Source organism: Colias croceus, chromosome Z, assembly GCF_905220415.1.
Source record: "Colias croceus chromosome Z, ilColCroc2.1".
Lineage (NCBI taxonomy): Eukaryota > Metazoa > Arthropoda > Insecta > Lepidoptera > Pieridae > Colias > Colias croceus.
The window spans coordinates 9767808-9786517 of NC_059568.1; the positions used below are offsets into that span (position 1 = coordinate 9767808).

An 18710-nucleotide genomic window follows, 5' to 3' on the forward strand; every position below is an offset into this window, starting at 1 on the left:
GAAAGAAAGGAAAAAGATTAGCCATAGACCCACTAGTGGGTCATAGCGGGGAGACCATGGGTAATACGCTGTCTAAATGAAGTACCTACTTAACTATACTAAATATAAGTCATAAATTAAATAATTAAATAACTATAACTATAATAAAGATAATGCAGAATTACTAGTTATGATATGCTAAAATAGTAATATAATTATAATTATAAGCTAAAATATTCTAATACTCAAAAGGATATGAGGTTAAAATATATACAGAATAAAAATTCTGGTGAAATATTAAAAATTAATATAGAAGGTATATTCAATAATAAAAATAGTAGGTAGGTGTCAAGCAGGTCCTAATTTGAATAATGTCAAAATTCAAACCATTCCAAAGATACTTTACTCACGTAATCTCCCGTTTGTTTGTGTATGAAGAGTGAATGAAAGTGAGTGTTGGGAAATATACAAATGCGTGGATGATGGACGATGCACTACCTTATATACCTTACGGAATGGTGGATCTGAAACACGGAAGTCGCTCGAGCAGTGGCATCTGTGCCGCGGCGACCCCGCCACCGCATAGATCGTCAGATTGTCTTCTTGTTGCGCGGTTATACTTCGGGTATCCATGTGTAGAACGATCCACGATACTTGCGGCGGGAATAGCACTCTGAAAAGGATGCGATTAGAATATGATCGATATCAATCAAACAAATTATTTATTAATATATATAGGATAATTATTTATTTCCTGTTTCAATACATTTTTCTGTTTATTTTTACCTCATGTTAGAAACAGTGGCCTGTTTATAGGGATGGTCACTTTCGATCCAAGTGTAATATTGCGTTGTAGTAGTGGTGTTTATCTCTTCCGAAATTGGTATAAGCAAATTCATAGCAGATACGTGTGGAAGTAATTTGTGTATGATTTCGAGAAGATGTATAACACTCTGAAAGGAAACATTATACTTGACAAAACTGTCTTAAAATAAAAAATAAATAATAATACATATTATGTATGTATTTCTGTGTGTACAAAAAAAATTGTATGCTTTGTTGAATTTTCACCTTTGAGTCATCTAACCCTTCGAGGTTAGCCAATACATATGGCATCAATGTATTAAGAACAGGTGACTCTTGCAATACAGATGCATTTCGCTTCAGATCTTCTGTTGTCAGCTCATTTCGGAGTGCACAAAACAGCTCTGCGCCGCGGTCTATCACCATAGAGGCAACTCTTAAAGTTATTGCACGAAGCGCGGCCATCAATGTGTCCGGATTGTCGTTATAATTCAATGGTTTTGTTGTACTAAAACCATAAAAATATTAGTAATATTTTATACCTTTAAATTGTGATACTTTAACACATTTAAAATAATAATAATAGTTAAAAAAAACTAAAAAACACGCTTTTTATAGAAAACCGAACTAAAAAATAGAAAATTTTATCAAATTAGTGTATTGTCATCGGTCCTCAATAAATCTACAAAGTTTGAACGAAATCTGGCCGTTTAAAGTGGGTCAAAATGGCGCCCAAAGAAGTCGGTTACAAACATACAGGTGAAGCTAATATAAAGCGTGTAAAAAAGCTAATCACGGAACTTACCCATAATATATGAGGCATGGTAATTGGCCTCTCACCAAAGTTGTACCATTAAAACTGAGAGAGCAGGATGAAAACTGGAATGTGGTACCGTCAGGTCCCTTTACTGACGCCAAACCACTGTCGCCATTGGCCGTTCTGCCTCCGTTATTGCACAGTCTCAGTGCATATCGTAAGTCTTCCTATAATAAAAACATTACAATCTCAGTACATAAGTCTTCCGTTAATAACAAAACTTTAATGTTTATCTTAAAACAAGTTAATAGAATTGAATTTAAGAAAATTAGAAAATTGAAAATACCTTTAATGGTACGGGTTTATCGAACTTGATTTGCACCATATCATGTTGGCAGTCACCTGCAGAGAAGGTACCGTGTACGACCTCCACACTCATCCAGCAATGCGACGCTCGCGCTTCCTCAGTCCCTGAGCGTAACTATAAACCATTCATAAAATTAAATTCAAACCCTTTGGAAGCGCCAAATCAACTTTACATAATTATAGAGAAAACAGAAGGATAAATGAATAGCAAAAATATAAATTCGTTAGCTCCAATTACCCGCACGTCATGCAAAAGTTCCAGGGTGTAATCAAAAGATCCCGGGCCACCATAAACGCATGCTCCGACCAGCATTATACCAGATCTGTCTACGGTGAAGCAAATGGCATCGGGACTGCCGCTGCTTGTGTTCCAAGAGCGGCTGGTATTCACGCGGATAAAACGCGATGGGGTTATGAGATGTTTTATTGACGCTGTATCTGTGTCTTCCTGTGTGATTGAAAAGTAGTCGTGAGTCAAGTTAATTAAAAGGAAAAATTCTAAAATAATTATAATTTATATTTATTTGAAAACGATGTTTCTAACTCATTTTATTAAAGTTACCTTGATATTCTTTGAACTGAAAGCTAACTCAGCTATTATGCGCACGATAAACTTGCAACAAAATTCCGTGAGTTTCTCATTCTGTTGAATCTCTCCGTGTTCATGTGGTTGGCCACAATGTCGAGTCATCATCTGTTCTTTAATCGGTGAAATTACCATGTCCAATAACTTGGGTATTATATCCAATAGATGCCAATCACTATGATTTGCCTTTGATGTAGAAGGCAGTTGCTAAAACATAAAATGTTTTCATTAACATAATACATATTACGTATCACGTCCTATAATTTTGTATTTCATACGACGACATTTAAATTGTCCTATTTTCAGCTCATTATATAAGTAAGGGCCGATCTTTCAATCCTTGGTTAAAATTTATCCGTCCAATAAAGTATTACACGAACATTTTTAAATGTCACCTGTAAACTGTCACATACGGACAATTAGAATACATTTTTGAAATGGTAGTTTAATACGTTATTCGATGAATAAGTTTTAACCAAGGATTGAAAAATCAGCCCTTAATATTATAAGATATTTTTGGTTCATTATAATAAATATTCACCCTAGCGTCTCTATTAGCCCTTGGTGGGATCGGTGGTGGTTTTGGAGAATGCTGTGAATGCGCTGAGCGCGGAACTGTCGCTGACTTACTGGGTACTTCTTTGACGACCTGTTCAAACCACACAAACATTTTATTAATTACAATTAAGTCATGCATTATTCCTAAACTTTATTAAATATTTTGGGTTAAATTCATAAACAGACATAAATATCGTACTTTGTTATCATTTTTTCTCGTTTCATTTAACATGATGCAGCTTTGAGTCACGGGTACGATGTATTGCAGCACATCGCGTAAGCTTCGGAAGCCACACATAGCAGCGCATGTAGCTGTTAAATCTCGGATTTGAGAGGCAGGCACTATTCCATCCTAGAACGTAAATAGTTAATTAATATACAGTTACTTATATGGAAAAAATATTAATATACAAAGTCACTTTAAATGATAACGCACCGAAACATTATACAGCAGTGCACACAAGTGATGCCACTTTAAAATGGGAGTCGGATAGAAGGCGTGGAAACAAGCTGTTACTGTTTCGTGAGCTTCTTTAATTATGCTATTAAACATCTCCAGAGCGAATTGTACGTAGCACGCTTTGTGTGCTTTGCTTCTACCCGGCTTACGCGGCAACATGCTGCATGAAGGAACTTGATCTGCCATTATAGCTTGAATAAGATTTCGAATGTCCGCTATAATGTCAACATAGGCCAAATATTCTTGTGAATTCCTCTTCCTGTTGTTTTGAGGATATATCTCATTGATGTATGATTTCACAATTCGTAAACAAGCACGAATAATATATACAAGTCTTTTCTGATTTTTTATGACATTTAGCTTGTGATAAGTTATCGGAATTTGGCTATTTGTGTCTAGTAATATTTCCTTCAAACTTGTCCAACCCCATTGAAGCAAAGTTATAAGAGACTTGAAACAAGCCACGGTAACTTTCCTTGATATATTTTTCGTAAGAACGTTGATTGGTTCACCGAGATCTTTTCGTCGTTTCGGTACTTGATCATGACTTATAACATTATACAGCAGACACGGTATTTGCCCAGCATTAACGTCGGTTCCATTGTTGGATTTTTTCGAGGTTTTAAAATGAAAGCCTACATCTTCGTTAATAACGATGGCTTGGCCTGTGGAACCGCAGTCTGAAGAAGGTCCATTTATGCATGCCCATGCCACATACCACCTTTGTGCCTACAAAAATAAAGGTTTTATAAATTTTATTAATTACGACGTTAAATCAATTTTTCAAGTTAGTTGGTTATGTATTCTTACAGTGAGGGGTATTGGATTCTCAAAGAGCATTGGAAATCTATCTCTAGGCGCACACTCGTACGGAATGTCCCCAGTTTCAGCTAATACGTCGCCATCGCCTTCTTGATCCCCTCCTTCGGTACCAATATCGATTAGTTTAATCTTTGCTGTGTACTCTCCACGTCCTCCAAAAAGTCCATATCCACCTATAGTTTTAATAGAAGCACAGATTAATTTAAAATTATCAATTACTTAAAATAATGATGGTATAGAAAAAAGATAACTTGCCCAAAAGTATATCCGTGTCACTCATAAATCGAATTGCTTCAATGGAATGTCCAGAATAGCCCCAACCACCGCCGTGGCTCTCAAAGCGGTTCACTGTTAAGAAGTCTTCGCGCAATGGTGACGCGGGCAAAGCCAGACTATCTCTTTTACATTCCACTTGAGTGAGTCTAAGAAAGAACATAAAATAAATATTTTATTAAAATATTAAAAAAAATGGAATAAAAAGTAATAAACTTTTTAGTGTTATTTTATTTACCTATTATCATGAACGTACAGCAACGAATCTATACAACCAAGCAAGTGCAATGCAGCATGTATCCTGGTCACCGAGCAGTTCTTAGCGATCGGCAAAGCGAGATCCTGATTCAGTATCGTTACGTTTGCAAGAGCGACTCCATCTGTTGGTTTCTCGTCACTATTGCTGATCCATTCAAAGTTCTCAATATTTCTAAACTCTTCGAGACGTCGCATAATTCCGTAATGTGGGTATTCAAAGTCAATGTCATTGACGAAACCCTCTGGATCATTTTTGCAGCACCTCTGTAACTTGTGTGCATCGAACGCTAGGATGTTGTAGGACTTTATTACTCTCATCTGTGGTTGGTAACACCATAATACGTCATAGAGAGGATCGAGGCAAGCGAGCGTGTTAATGAAATCGACCTGCTCTGGTCCAGACCATGGGTAGCAAGATCCATCAGCTTTACAAATTGTTACACATTTGAATGTATGTTCCGGTCTATTGGGTAGTACAACTGAAATAAATTGAAATTTTTAAAAACAATTCTGTTATCAATTACAATTTATTAATCATTTCTAATTTATATATAGTTTACACATACTTATTGTATTATTATTCGCCGTTATGGTAGAACTGAAAAGCGTATCAGTTTTTAGGAGTGCTTGTGAAACCTGAAAACAATTACACAAATAAAAAATCATACAATTAGCTTTAAAGATAACTCAAAAATTATAAACTGTCATGATTAATTTTATTTACCTGGACGAATGTTTGATCTCCTGATGCGGATATGGAAATGGCCTTACAGTTGTATTTAGGGCCTAATCGTGGTACTCTGCCAGGAGTTGCATACCATATTGGGCATCTATCTGACCGTGGCTCATCCATGCGGGGACGACCTAGTGACCCTTTCTGTATATAGCATACAAAATATTATAGTCTGTTCTTCACCACTTTACGTGAATTTTTATTATGATGACATGTTCAGCAAAAATGGAAAATTACAAACCTGATAGTTGCCAAATGTATATAATTCGCCTTCATTTGTCAGGACAACTGTATGATTGCTTCCAGCAGCAATAGCAGAGGCTCTAGGAATTCTAACACGTATGATCCTATGATGTGCGGATATGTCTCCCGCTCCCAAAGCGCCGTATTGGTTTGAGCCAAATGTTAGGACATCGCCTGTATAATTAGTAATTTTTTACTTACCAATCATCATTTATATTAAATCTTACTAACAGTTTTAAAAAATATGGTAAATACAAAATCCATTGTATCATAAAAATAAAGGTTACTTACCAAGATGTGTCATTAAAACGGTATGATGCAGGCCACAAGCGATGGCCTCTACTTTATGTCCACCAGGCAGAGGGATCCGGGCTGGTGGTAGACTGCTGCCTTTGAAGCTAGGATCCTTGTCCACGTCGTCTTTGGAGCAATGCGCCTCATATTGTAGATATTTCATTTCCTCTTCTGCAGCTTGCTCAGATGCTATAAAGATAACAAGGTAGCCAGATCTCTTTGAAATAAAATGTACAAAGGTAAAATAGCAAATTTAATTGGTAGGTTGATTAGCTGTTTTTTAAGCTTAGCTTAGCTCTATTTTAACTTTGATATCCATAATTATTTTTTTAATTAGTCTTAAAATAAGTTTAATTAATGAAATATGAGTTAAAAAAACTATATAAAAAACGTTGAGGTTGAAAGTGGAGGCTGTAACGGATAATTTTTTATAGCAATACTATTTTCCATTTTTAGGTAGCAATTTCTACACACTGAAAGCGGGATATTCACGGGAAGCGTCACAGATACAAAACTTACTACTAGCGATATCATAAACAGACACATCGTCCTCACTGTCCGGCACGCGGGAGGCGGACTCCACTTCGGCGCAGCGCCGGCAAATGCCGCACGTACTGCAACCGCTCTCACCTTCGCCGCAACCGCATTTCCTATTCCATAAATAAATATAAATTAAGAAATATATATTGATAGATAAATATAGATACTAGATAGGTTCTGCTTGTATATGAACGTTAACTGCCCTATAGGTAGAGCTAGTTTTGAGTAAATTATTCTCACATCGAATACGGATTACTTTTCTAACAAAAACATTTCGATTTATTATAATATCCTTAAATAAAGTCAACGTAAAATATTGGTAGAATTAAATATACTCCACTTGTGAGCGATTAAAACTATGTAGCGTCGACAAGCCAATTTATGAGTTATCGAATTTCAAGTGTAACGCTAAGAAAGTTCACACGGTAACTCATATATAAACAGTTCGTGCGCTATGCACAGACAGTCACGGGCTTGTCGGGACGCGGGTGGGTCGCATTAGGTCGAATATTAATTACATACGAATAAATATATGTAGTTAACGAAATATAACCTTTTGCGTAGTTATTCATCTTTTATTACACCCGCACATAACAAGCCCCTCCATTGGTGACTCCCGACGTTTAGTGAACATATAGTGAATTGCATAGATATCGTTTGTTAACAATAAAAATGAATCCGGCAGTTCCAGTTTCGTCGGTACAGTTAACCCTTCTCGAGCAGTTAACACAATTAAAGCAGCGGGTAAGCCAGCTGGAATGTGCAGGCTCGAGAGGCAAGTCGTTTAGCGGTCGAAGGTATGGAAATAGCACGCATCGTTCCGCATCTCAAAATCACGATCGTGCAGGAATATCAAAACAGAGAAGACCAAATTGGTTATGTTATTACCATTACCGCTATAAGAACAATGCCAGCAAGTGCTTTCAACCTTGTGTGTGGCGGAAGCAGCATCTATTAAGTTTTTAGTGGACACCGGCGCAATCAGAAATGTTTTAATTTTACCAGTGTCGAAAAATAACCGATCCGCGAGTGAGTGTACTGTGTAGTGATTATTACGATAAAAAATCGAGTTTTGAAATAGATAGCAGTCTTGAGTATGTAAGTAAATTACGAGATACTATTAGGAAATATCAGTCAGTAGCTATTAGGCAGAATGTAAGACGGAACATATTTATTCACCCCGATTTAGAAAAATGCGATTATGTTTTTGTAAGAAACGACGCAGTGCGTAAGCCTCTACAACCAACATACGACGGTCCTTATCGTGTGTTGAGTCGAGAGGAAAAGGTATTTTACATTCAAATGACTGGCAGGAAAGTTAGAATATCTGTAGACCGTCTAAAACCTGCATATTATTTGAATGATGATAGTGATACGACATCTGGGGCAGATACTGAGGTTCCATTACAAATTCCAAGTAGCGAATTGCCTAATACACATACCACGCGTAGTGGAAGAGCTATACGATTACCAGTACGATTTAGGTAATAGTATTGTATTTGTAATTGTTTCAACTATTTTAAATTTATTAGAATTACGATGATTATAAGTATTCATATAAGACTTCATAGAAATGTATAATAAATACTTAGTAATCAACACATCGTATTTAATAAATAATAGCACTTGTGAAATTTGAAACGAGTTCATTGTTAATGGTTTAACGTTTTAAGTACGGTATTTCAAATTTATGTTTGTGTTAAGTTTTTATTGAAATGTTTACTACTTAGAAATTTAAGTACTTTTGATTTATGGCTTTTGAGTGTTTAGTAATATTAAACGATACAAGTGTAAAGAATGTATTGAGATTTGAAATGTTGATGTTACTAAGTGTTAAATGACGTGTAACAATTATCGCACGCAACTTAGAAGACCCAACCGAGTTTTTGTGATAACATAAATAGTTTAACGAAATTAGGTGTTAACTGTTAACCACTTGTATACGTTATGATTGATTTATATTGTGAACATTTTTTATACTTTATATTGTAAACATTTTGTAACCTTATATAGCGACACTTTATATACACCCATCTGTTTATTATTTAGTTTAATTGTAAGTTTTTTTACTTGTATACCCTTTTTATTTTTTAAGGGGGGAATGATGTAGCGTCGACAAGCCAATTTATGAGTTATCGAATTTCAAGTGTAAACAGTTCGTGCGCTATGCACAGACAGTCACGGGCTTGTCGGGACGCGGGTGGGTCGCATTAGGTCGAATATTAATTACATACGAATAAATATATGTAGTTAACGAAATATAACCTTTTGCGTAGTTATTCATCTTTTATTACACCCGCACATAACAAGCCCCTACATTGGTGACCCCAACAACTATATTACAATAATTGTGTCCTTATATAGAAAAGTTTATAATAGTTTATGCATGTATATTATTATGCGGCTTTCCCTTATTACTTTTCCTGGTGTACGTTTCGATAAATATTTAAAAAAGTAACTTTCGTTTTTCGTGACGATCCCAAAGCATTCCCTACAGTCTACACGATACGAAATAATGAATGAGCATTTTCGAAGTATAAATTGTATCCTAGCGCCATCTAGTGCGCGTAAGGTTACTAAATGCTTTGTCTGGCTAGTATTGATTTGTGAATTTAGGTACTAATTGGCGCTAATTATAGCAATGTACTTCAGTATCTTGTACCGAATTTGTGTTTCTAGACTGGAAACGCAATTAGGTATCGGTTTTGGTCGCACTGCTATCTACTTTATAGTAAATTATTTTGAACACATTATGTTTAACATATTATAAGTATTTAGATGGAGTAAAAGGATAATTATTCTAAGGTTTTGAACGCGTAACTGTCACTTTTGCAAAATAAATCAAAGACTTTGCGAAACGTGTAACATAGCGCAGTATATTCGCCAAATAAATACAGTTTTATACTTCCAGTTTTTATCATAAATTTTTAATTTAGCTCGCTCTCTTATTTTATAAATTTAAAGAGTATGTAGAATGTACATTGTACAGGGTAAAAAATCTTAGTAAGCTTTCTTTATGAGGTACATTTCTAGTTTTGATGTTAGAATATAATTATTTTAGGCTTTAAACAATCCATTATAATATTCCATGGCAAGAGAAAGGAATATATTGTTCAGATATAATGATATGCCCTATGATATATAAAAAAGCTGTTATAAATATTAACAAAATAATAACAACAATATAATATTATTGGACGTTCTTTTTATATTTTAATCGGCAGTTGTTATTACGAAGTACATGAGTGAGACATGTATTATGTCTCGTGCGTGAGAGTGAAAGAGAGAACAACTGTATTGGTGATAATGCGTTAGTAAGTAGGTATGTATTAATTACGCTGTTTTTTAGTGCAATGATGTTGGCGTATGCCGCGTCTACTAGTATAATAGGTCATTGGATATGCCCAATTTCGAGTTAAGATGGATACCAATGAAACTCTATCATTACTAAGTAATATTTTTAGGCTTATACTTACTCTCTAGGTATCCGATTAGGTAAAGCAGCGCAACTGCAATTGCCAGCAAATCCGGTACATTCTCTGCAGTTGACGCAGATACGGCAATAATCGGTTAGCCAGGTGTGTTGATCTGACATACATATGACCGGATCTTCCTTGGAAGATGTTCTTCCAAGAGGGTAAGGTTCTAAAAAACAATATAATATTATTGGACAAACTCATATTAATATATAATTAATGCATTAAAAGTGAAATAAAACTTACTTTCTTTAGTATATCCGAATTCTCGTCCACATTGACCTTTGTTATTGATACCGAAGCTGTAAACTTGTCCCAGATTTGTTAATGCCACGGCATGAGCTTTACCTAAAGCAACCTGTACAAAAGAAAAACAGTTGAAATCAACAAAAAAAAATGAAAATGAATAAAGGAAAATAATAAAATAACATTGTTTTATTTCACACTTGCACTTCTATTTCACAACTTTTACAAGATAACATAAGGGACAATTCAAACGTCAGATCAAAACAAATGTATCACCTGGACAATTCTTTCATGTTTCAAGCCGGTGACGATGCCAGCGGGGTCACAATGCTGCGTATCTTTGCCGAACATCAACACAAGGCCTTGTCGTGTCACTAGCGCTGTTGATCCGTAGTTGCAAGCAGCGTATACAACGTAGAAATTTTCCGCCTGAATAAAAACATTATTAATTAGCATAGAAAAGAATTTTAGCAAATAAGGGATATTTTAAACTCGATAACATTCTGACCTTTGCGATTTTCTTTGGGCGGCTAGGTTTTGGTGATCGTCGCTTATTACCATCACCATCTTCACCGCGACGGGCAATCCCAGTAAAGAGAGCTGACCCGTTGTCAAGAACCAATATAGCGTGAACTCCTTCATGACCAACTGCAACCTGTAAATATAAAATAATAAGTATTATGTTGCAACCAAGTAAAATAAATTATATTATGGTTAATTAGGACGATATTTAGCAGTATGAGTTATAATGAAGCGCAAAATATAATAAAAATCTTCCCACCTGTATGACCCTTGTTTTTCTTATTTTTGGCTGTTCATTTCTAATAAAACAAGTTTCTTTCATTAGTGTCCATCGTCCAGTGTAACTTGATGACATCTTGTATCCCAAACTAGTTGCTTTTCCTGTATAATACACCTGAAAACGAAAGAAAATTAAAATAGGAAACGTGTTATGCTCGTGAGATAATATAAGAAAGAAAAATCCTTGTATATTATTAGAACATACTTTTCCGGACGCAGTAGTGAGTAGGCCAAAGTCTTGTCCAGCACTGATCGCGATTAGTGGGTCCTCTTCATTGTCATCCAGTTGCACAGCTACTGGTGAGTCCAAGTCGGTGATTCGTCTATTTACACCATCCTCGAATGGCGCTCGACCGAGTGCTAGTGTTGATCGTCTAAGAAGGTGCACTTGCAATTCTTTACAAGACTTGATCACATGTATGCCGCCTTCTGCACGATTGGCTGCCGTTGCGGCCACATCGTAAAATTTGATTGTTAAATGATCCTGGAATAAAGATAATAATATATTATGTGTCAATTGGAATAAACATAAGTAGTTATAGAAAATAAAACAAATATTATTTAGATACTTACATAGTTAGAGAGTACAACTAGTCCGAGTTTGTTACCATCACTGAATACAGCTGATTTTGGTTCAATAGGAGCTGGCGATCCTGCATCTAAACGCACTGTACTTCTTAATTCAAATGTTTCCTTGTCTATTTCATAAATATCAGTCTTCTTTCTACCAATTCTTACATATAATTTATCCTAAAAAGAATAATAAAAAATTGATATACAACATTTTGGTTAGGAAATAATAACTAAAAAAAAACATTCTAATGTTATTTTAGAATGTCAAAATTTATATGTTTTCTACAAATAAATATATTACCTTAACGTAGCCCAACCATCCATGACGGTCACTGGCATAAAAGTCTGCTTTGTACAAATATACATGTTGGCGAACGGAATTGCCATATCCGGATCCAATTTTAAATAGGCCTTTGGAAGTAAAGACATAGAGGAAACAACCATCAGACACGAGTGATCGGACGACTAGTTCTTGGTTAGAATTATTGGATGCTGACTGAAGATCTAATGGAAAACTGTTGACTAAGCACTGATGTGGAACCCCAAAGTCTAGCCACAGGTTGCGAGATGGAGATCCTAAGATTATGGATTGTACACTTCGTTGTAACATGTTCAAATTCATTGGCACCTGAAACAGAAGTTGCAAAATTTTAAATAGGGCTGGACAAGAAAGCAACAGCAACTTTGTTATATACTAATTATGTACTTTACCTGAACAAGCTGTTCGGATAGACTTGGTGAAACCATAAGTAGCGATGTGATAGTATTCAGAATAAGTTCAGATTCACCCTTTGCAACTGACAGAGCAATCAAGCAAGAGCTGCTGATGGAAGTAAGTGTAGAAGGAACATCCGGTCGGCTTTGGCCCCCAATTCCACTTGTAATCTCCACAAGTATATCATGTAGATTTGTGATGATCTGAAAGAAATATACATATTAATAATATGCAGTTTATATTACAAAATATTCATGATAAAATAAATTGTTAAAACTGACTTCTGTGTTTTCATGGGACAAATCCTCAGGTGCGTGAGCTTGTAATACATCAAGCAAAGCATTCAGAGCAGACTCACAGAGACTTGCATCTTTAAACCTCGCTTGATCAATCAGACTGAAAACTGTGCGCAGACCAATTCCTGTAATCTATGAGAAAACCATTTTATACAAGCACAAAACTATAATCATTTGAAATAATAATTTAAAAAAATATACTTACTTTAGGAAGTTTTATAGTAGGAACTTGGTTCTGGTCATCATTATCGCTATCATCTGATAAATCTGCTATTGATCCTTGTAGGTGTCGCCATCGAGAGAGGATAGATTTACGGACGGTAGCGTATACAGCAAACTGTGATGGATTTCCTAAAAGAGCTGGTGCAAAACATATTGCAAATGCATTTGGGCCTTTTGATCTTCGGGACCTATCTTTCCTGAGGGCTCTTTTACCAGTTCTTCTATCCAATTTTCTGAATGTTACAAATTAGAAGTAGATTTTAATTATCTGGTTGTTAATTTGTTATTATAAAAATAGTCTAGTGAGATTGTTTATTTTTTTTTAATGCTTACCTGTTACCGCTCCAACAAAGAGAACGGAAATACTTCCTGTAGTTCTCTGGCTCCAAACACCTTATCTCAGGCATTTGGTTGCGATTAGCCATTTTTATGGTTTAACGCTGAAACATACACACAGTCCATTTTTTTGTAAATTAAGACAATATCAAGAGCAGAATAAAATATAAAAAAGAGAAATTCGCTTAATGCAATCATAATATAAAAATACAAAGAAACAAATATTAAATTACATGAGGCTAAGAAGTTATTTTTTAATTTCTATTTAGAACTATTTACACCAAAAATTATAATACTAATAAATTACAGACAATTAATCATCATCATCATCATCATCATTATGTATAGGTCAATAATTCGCATAGGTAATAAAATTATCTTCGCAAAAGCAATCAAATAAATATTCTTTTTTTTTCTCTGCTGAATTTTTATCTTATTAGTACATAATATATATCTATATATTTAATAATTATTGCCCATAAATAAAACACACTATATGATAAATACAAATGTAATAAAAAGAACAATACTTTTTTTGTATTTTACCTGACTTGTTATCACCATAATTATGTAAATTTTCTTTAATAGAAAAATCAAACTCCAAACACGTCTTGCAAATTCTGAGCTCCCATTCCAGGGCACTAATTTTCAAAAATCAATATGCACCGATACCGACTAGTCATGCTCCGCAACGGATGAATCGTAAATATCGGTATTCCGGTTTTAAACTTTCAAATAATATAATTAAACTCTCTAATCTGAATATAAACGCTTTAAAAAGTTTAAATTATATAAATGTTCTCAATAATATTTCATGTTATTTTATACAAATTTATTTACTTATTTCATTTAACAAATTAGTTTAGAAGAATAAAATTCGATTCTAAGATAACAAACTCATTTTGGTATTTATTATAATTTTCACAACTATCAGTGTAACATAAATTCCAAGAATCAAGATACCTAACATGGGCCCCTTGCTGAAAGCTAGACCTAGTTAGCACCACGGTTAGCACTAATAATATAATATTCTAATCACATTAATTTGTCGAACTTCCTCAATAAAGTGCCAAAATATGTAAAAAAAAAAATTAGAATGAAATCATTAATTATTTGTGTTTGTTAACACAAATACGAGAATCGTGAGGCTAATATCGAATACAATATAAACTGCCCCCCTAGCCAAGTGGCTTTACATACATTCGGTGTCTATTCTATTGAACGCTACGCTAACAGAAAACCACTTGGCTAGGGGGGCAGATTACCTAATACTAAGCGTATTCGTTATTCGCTTCGCTATTCGCACGAATGTGTGGTATCACCTTAGGGTATCACAGTGTGGTATAAATGTCGTGGCCATATCGTAGATTTGCTCATTTCATGATATGATCGATCATTTCGTGAAATGGTCGCATTTCATGAAATGGTCGAATGTCTATTGGCCACATCATGATGTGGTTTGAGCAAATCAATGATAAGAAATATCGAGAAACGATTTCTAGCGGCCAACTAAACACGCGGTTTTTTCATGAAATGATCAAAATTATTTGATCATATCGTAAAATAGTTACATTATTTATTATTGTTAGAGGCGCTACAAGCGCTGCGTTTATGTGATAAGATGGCGGCCGCTGGCAAAAATTTAATTATTCGCAGTTCGCAAAACTTCATAGTTCGTTTTATTACAATATGAAGAAAGTCATAGCAAATAATTTACGACGAAGAGGTTCGAGTACCTACTATGGAAAATGCGGATATCTTATATTGAGGAAAAAATGCGTCTAAAATCCTTTACATAAATATTTTTATATATTCTATGTTATTATACCTAATTATTCCTGTTTAAAAAGCGATTCGCTTCTGGCGTTCTTTATTAAAGTCTAACCTAACCTAACCTAAATGTTTTCTATTGGAAAAACCATTCGCTTCTGGCATTCGCCGGCCACTGCCGCGGCCGTGGCACTAACTTAAATGACAATAAACAAGTTCTAAAAATACATATTATTCAGAATTTTTTAATGTTTTACAGACTTTATATATTATTTTATACGATCTGGCCAAATGTGGATGACCATATTGTGAAACGTTGACAATTTAACGATCTGATCAAACCATGTTGGCCATTTCATGAAATGCGACCATTTCGTGAAATGATCGATCATATCATGAAATGAGCAAATCTACGATATGGCCACGACATAAATATAAACGTTACGACGCGGACGTATTAGATGTAGTATTAAAATATAATAGCTGCTCAGTTATAATGAATAATAAATAATAATGGCAAATTATGGATTTTCTATCAAAGTTTTAGTACTATTTCTTTGTATGGCATCATAATGTTAAGTAATAAAAATATAAACATTATTAAAAAAATATTATTCTGCACATATCCTGGATATTAATAATTAAGCCATCATCATTAACTGAATAACGACGAGATCTCAATTTTTCATGAATAGGTTTAAAAACAGTGGATTTCTTATAATTTATCAATTCATATTAACGCAAGATTTATATATTAAAAGCTCTGTTGAGATACCACCGTTTTACAGCCCACACACTGCCTCGAACATGGAAGAGAAAAGTAAGCATACCCACCACCAAGACTCATTTTGCAAAACGGCAACTAAATTGCATTGTTCCACGGTTATATTATAACAGTATCTCGACTAAGGCCCCGTTTCCACCTGCAAGTAAACTTCTGCAAGAACTGTCCGACAGTCTGTCTGACAGCAGCTTGCATGTGTAAACTCGGCGTTTCCACCTACAAGTAGACTTGCAAGTTGCTGTCAGACAGACTGTCGGACACTTCTCGCGGAAGTTTTCTTGCAGGTGGAAACGCGGCCTAATGACATCAACAAAATTATAAATTTACCTACCAATCGTTTTAAAAAATACATCGTCAATTGGCTCCAAAATCTTGACTAAATACAAACTGAAAATCTTTTCATAACTATTAAATAAATGCTTGAAATACAATCACTCACTCATGCACACTCACGCAAACATAGGTACACACAAGCACACACACACCCAACACACACACACAACACACACACACAATATCCATCGGCCAAATCGTTTATTTTATTTTTATTTTTATTTTCTTAATTATTTAAGTACTTTGTATTCTTTCATCATTAGTCACTAAAATTTATTTTGTTAACTTGCCAAATATAATGTAATATGGAATTTGTAAGGGAAGGCACTGCCTTCTGAGATACAGGTAATTACCTAGTTCAGAAGGCAGAGCAATATTGTAATGTTATATTTGAAGTTGCTAATAAATTTTATTTTCTTTTTTTATTTTTTATTATTGAAATAAAATAAGAATTATACATAGATTATTATCTCGCTTGAGTCATTTATTTTATTTTACCGGTTTTTAAGATTATAGACCTTTGTCGCGCCATTGTGCAGTGGTTGATTAGTGTTACTCAGTGTGTCATTATGACCAGCTTGTGTGTTTTTATTGAGTTTTAGGGCACAAATGAATATATTTTTTACATATATTTTAGTGAGATTAATAACTGTGACAATAATGCGTGCCGAACCTTTTATACCCGACTAAATAACATCTTGGAATCATCACGGTTAGTTCAAATTGATTACCTTCTAAGGTTATTTGTTGTGACATGTAGTTATACATTCTGAATTATTTGTCATCGGCGTTGAATAAAAGTTATTGCATTGAAAAGCATAAAAAGCAATTTAATCTGATTTTTTTTGTGTATTTATTTCATTTTTAATATTTTCAGTTAACAATAGTTATTATGTGCATAATATACATCCCTATCCTGACTTGGCGTTGGTCTTACGCTTTGTGAAATCATGAAAGAATTACGATCGGTTTATTCAGTGTATGTTAATCTCCCCAAAAAGTCGCTTTTCATTACAAACAGACAGTAATTTTTAAATGTATTCTTATACATGAATAGCACAATATTTCATAAACATGAAATATTTCATTTAATACTCTTTGTGTATAAGTTATATATATCGAATAATTGGATTTAATCAATTTTTGTGCCACTAGAATATAATATAATGTAAAATGTGCATCAAATATTTAGTAGAATTACAGAACTTGAAATGAAGGGCTTGCTAATAACTATATTTTATTTCATTAAAATTTATTTTGCTATACACCAAATTTTTTAATTATAATACATATCAGTATTAATAATATTCCCAAATTCCTATACTAAGGTGTTTCAGTAATGTTCTAACAATATAATAAAATTATACAAAAATTTCACTATTGCATCAAACATAAATAAATGGAGGAAAGAAATATAAAGGAAGTTTTGTGTTGATTGATATGATGATTGTATTCTTTCATATGACTACATAAATATTCATAAAGGATGTTTATAAACACTAACTCTATCATATAATTATTGTATAATTCACTATTCAATTCATTAATTTGGAAAAAAATCCACTAATTGTTTATATTCTTATTTTTATGAACTGCATGTAAAGTAGTAATTCTTAAATAATAATTATTAAATTACACCTCTTAAATCACTTTTGAAACATAAAACATACTTTTCAAATTCAATTCATTTTGATGCAGTAAGCATTGATTCATCATTGATCTAGGTAGCTTGCTTGTACATTAAAAGAATTAATTGATACTGTGTATACCTAATTATTAAATTGATAATCAGGCTTCTTCAAACACCTCTCTGATTGAAACCCACCATGGAGGTTGGGGCACGTGCTTTGGACGTGTTACCTCTCCTACAAGAGCGGGTGGCGGCTCTCACTGGGGGCCGCGACAGACGTGGTGGGCCGATAGTATGGTTTCCAGCAAATTCAAGACGAGACCGTGTAGCTCCAGATGACTATAGGCGATTGTTGCATTATTTAATCAGCATTCCTAGGTATGTTTTCAATAAAAGTTTCATTTATATTTCTGAACATACACTAATTTAAAGTATATACAACAAAAAATTATAATTATTAAACATTTCAGTGATTCTGTGAGGACACATGGCTTTACTATCTTAATTGATATGAGAGGTTCTGCATGGGCTGCAATAAAACCAATACTGAAAGTTCTACAAGAACATTTCTCTTCATCCGTCCATCAGGCACTTGTAGTTAAGCCTGATAATTTCTGGCAAAAACAGCGCACAACGATAGGATCCCATAAGTACAAGTTTGAGGTAATCCATCAGTCTTAATGTTTGTGTATGGTAACAATAAGTATTGATATTATCATTGAATAATAATTAGTGTGTAATCTTCTTTGCATGATTCAAATTAAATATGTTTATATGTTGATATGTTGTTGCACTACTTAGATAAATTGTATTAACAAATAACAAGTTGATATTATTTTAGTATTTGATGAAACC

The 18710-nt window shown here is 34.1% G+C and overlaps 2 protein-coding genes across 11 annotated transcripts in view; one reads left to right on the plus strand and one right to left on the minus strand.

Annotated features, from left to right (window-relative positions):
- LOC123705557 (E3 ubiquitin-protein ligase MYCBP2) overlaps window positions 1–13427 on the minus strand; it is a 69163-nt gene extending 55736 nt beyond the window's left edge. Inside the window, exons 1-30 of the mRNA XM_045654394.1 lie at window positions 13336–13427; window positions 12986–13235; window positions 12766–12912; window positions 12481–12687; window positions 12071–12397; window positions 11770–11946; window positions 11402–11680; window positions 11177–11311; window positions 10904–11050; window positions 10672–10824; window positions 10396–10507; window positions 10150–10318; window positions 6653–6783; window positions 6131–6322; window positions 5838–6013; window positions 5588–5740; window positions 5430–5499; window positions 4844–5342; window positions 4588–4754; window positions 4321–4505; window positions 3487–4239; window positions 3250–3402; window positions 3034–3141; window positions 2469–2699; window positions 2145–2354; window positions 1887–2021; window positions 1589–1767; window positions 1051–1291; window positions 766–932; window positions 487–652 (exon numbers count right to left, since the gene is read on the minus strand). Of these exons, the coding sequence (XP_045510350.1) occupies window positions 487–652; window positions 766–932; window positions 1051–1291; window positions 1589–1767; window positions 1887–2021; window positions 2145–2354; window positions 2469–2699; window positions 3034–3141; window positions 3250–3402; window positions 3487–4239; window positions 4321–4505; window positions 4588–4754; window positions 4844–5342; window positions 5430–5499; window positions 5588–5740; window positions 5838–6013; window positions 6131–6322; window positions 6653–6783; window positions 10150–10318; window positions 10396–10507; window positions 10672–10824; window positions 10904–11050; window positions 11177–11311; window positions 11402–11680; window positions 11770–11946; window positions 12071–12397; window positions 12481–12687; window positions 12766–12912; window positions 12986–13235; window positions 13336–13427 (6111 nt within the window). The remainder of the gene's footprint in view (window positions 1–486; window positions 653–765; window positions 933–1050; window positions 1292–1588; window positions 1768–1886; window positions 2022–2144; window positions 2355–2468; window positions 2700–3033; window positions 3142–3249; window positions 3403–3486; window positions 4240–4320; window positions 4506–4587; window positions 4755–4843; window positions 5343–5429; window positions 5500–5587; window positions 5741–5837; window positions 6014–6130; window positions 6323–6652; window positions 6784–10149; window positions 10319–10395; window positions 10508–10671; window positions 10825–10903; window positions 11051–11176; window positions 11312–11401; window positions 11681–11769; window positions 11947–12070; window positions 12398–12480; window positions 12688–12765; window positions 12913–12985; window positions 13236–13335) is intronic.
- A 3344-nt stretch (window positions 13428–16771) lies between these two features.
- LOC123705411 (triple functional domain protein) overlaps window positions 16772–18710 on the plus strand; it is a 101860-nt gene continuing 99921 nt past the window's right edge. For all 10 annotated transcript variants that reach the window (XR_006753304.1, XM_045654158.1, XM_045654162.1 and 7 more), the window contains exons 1-3: window positions 16772–16937; window positions 18018–18233; window positions 18326–18518. Coding sequence is in view for 9 of the 10 variants with exons in the window: in XM_045654158.1 (XP_045510114.1) it covers window positions 18052–18233; window positions 18326–18518 (375 nt within the window). In the remaining variant the exon portion in view is untranslated. The remainder of the gene's footprint in view (window positions 16938–18017; window positions 18234–18325; window positions 18519–18710) is intronic.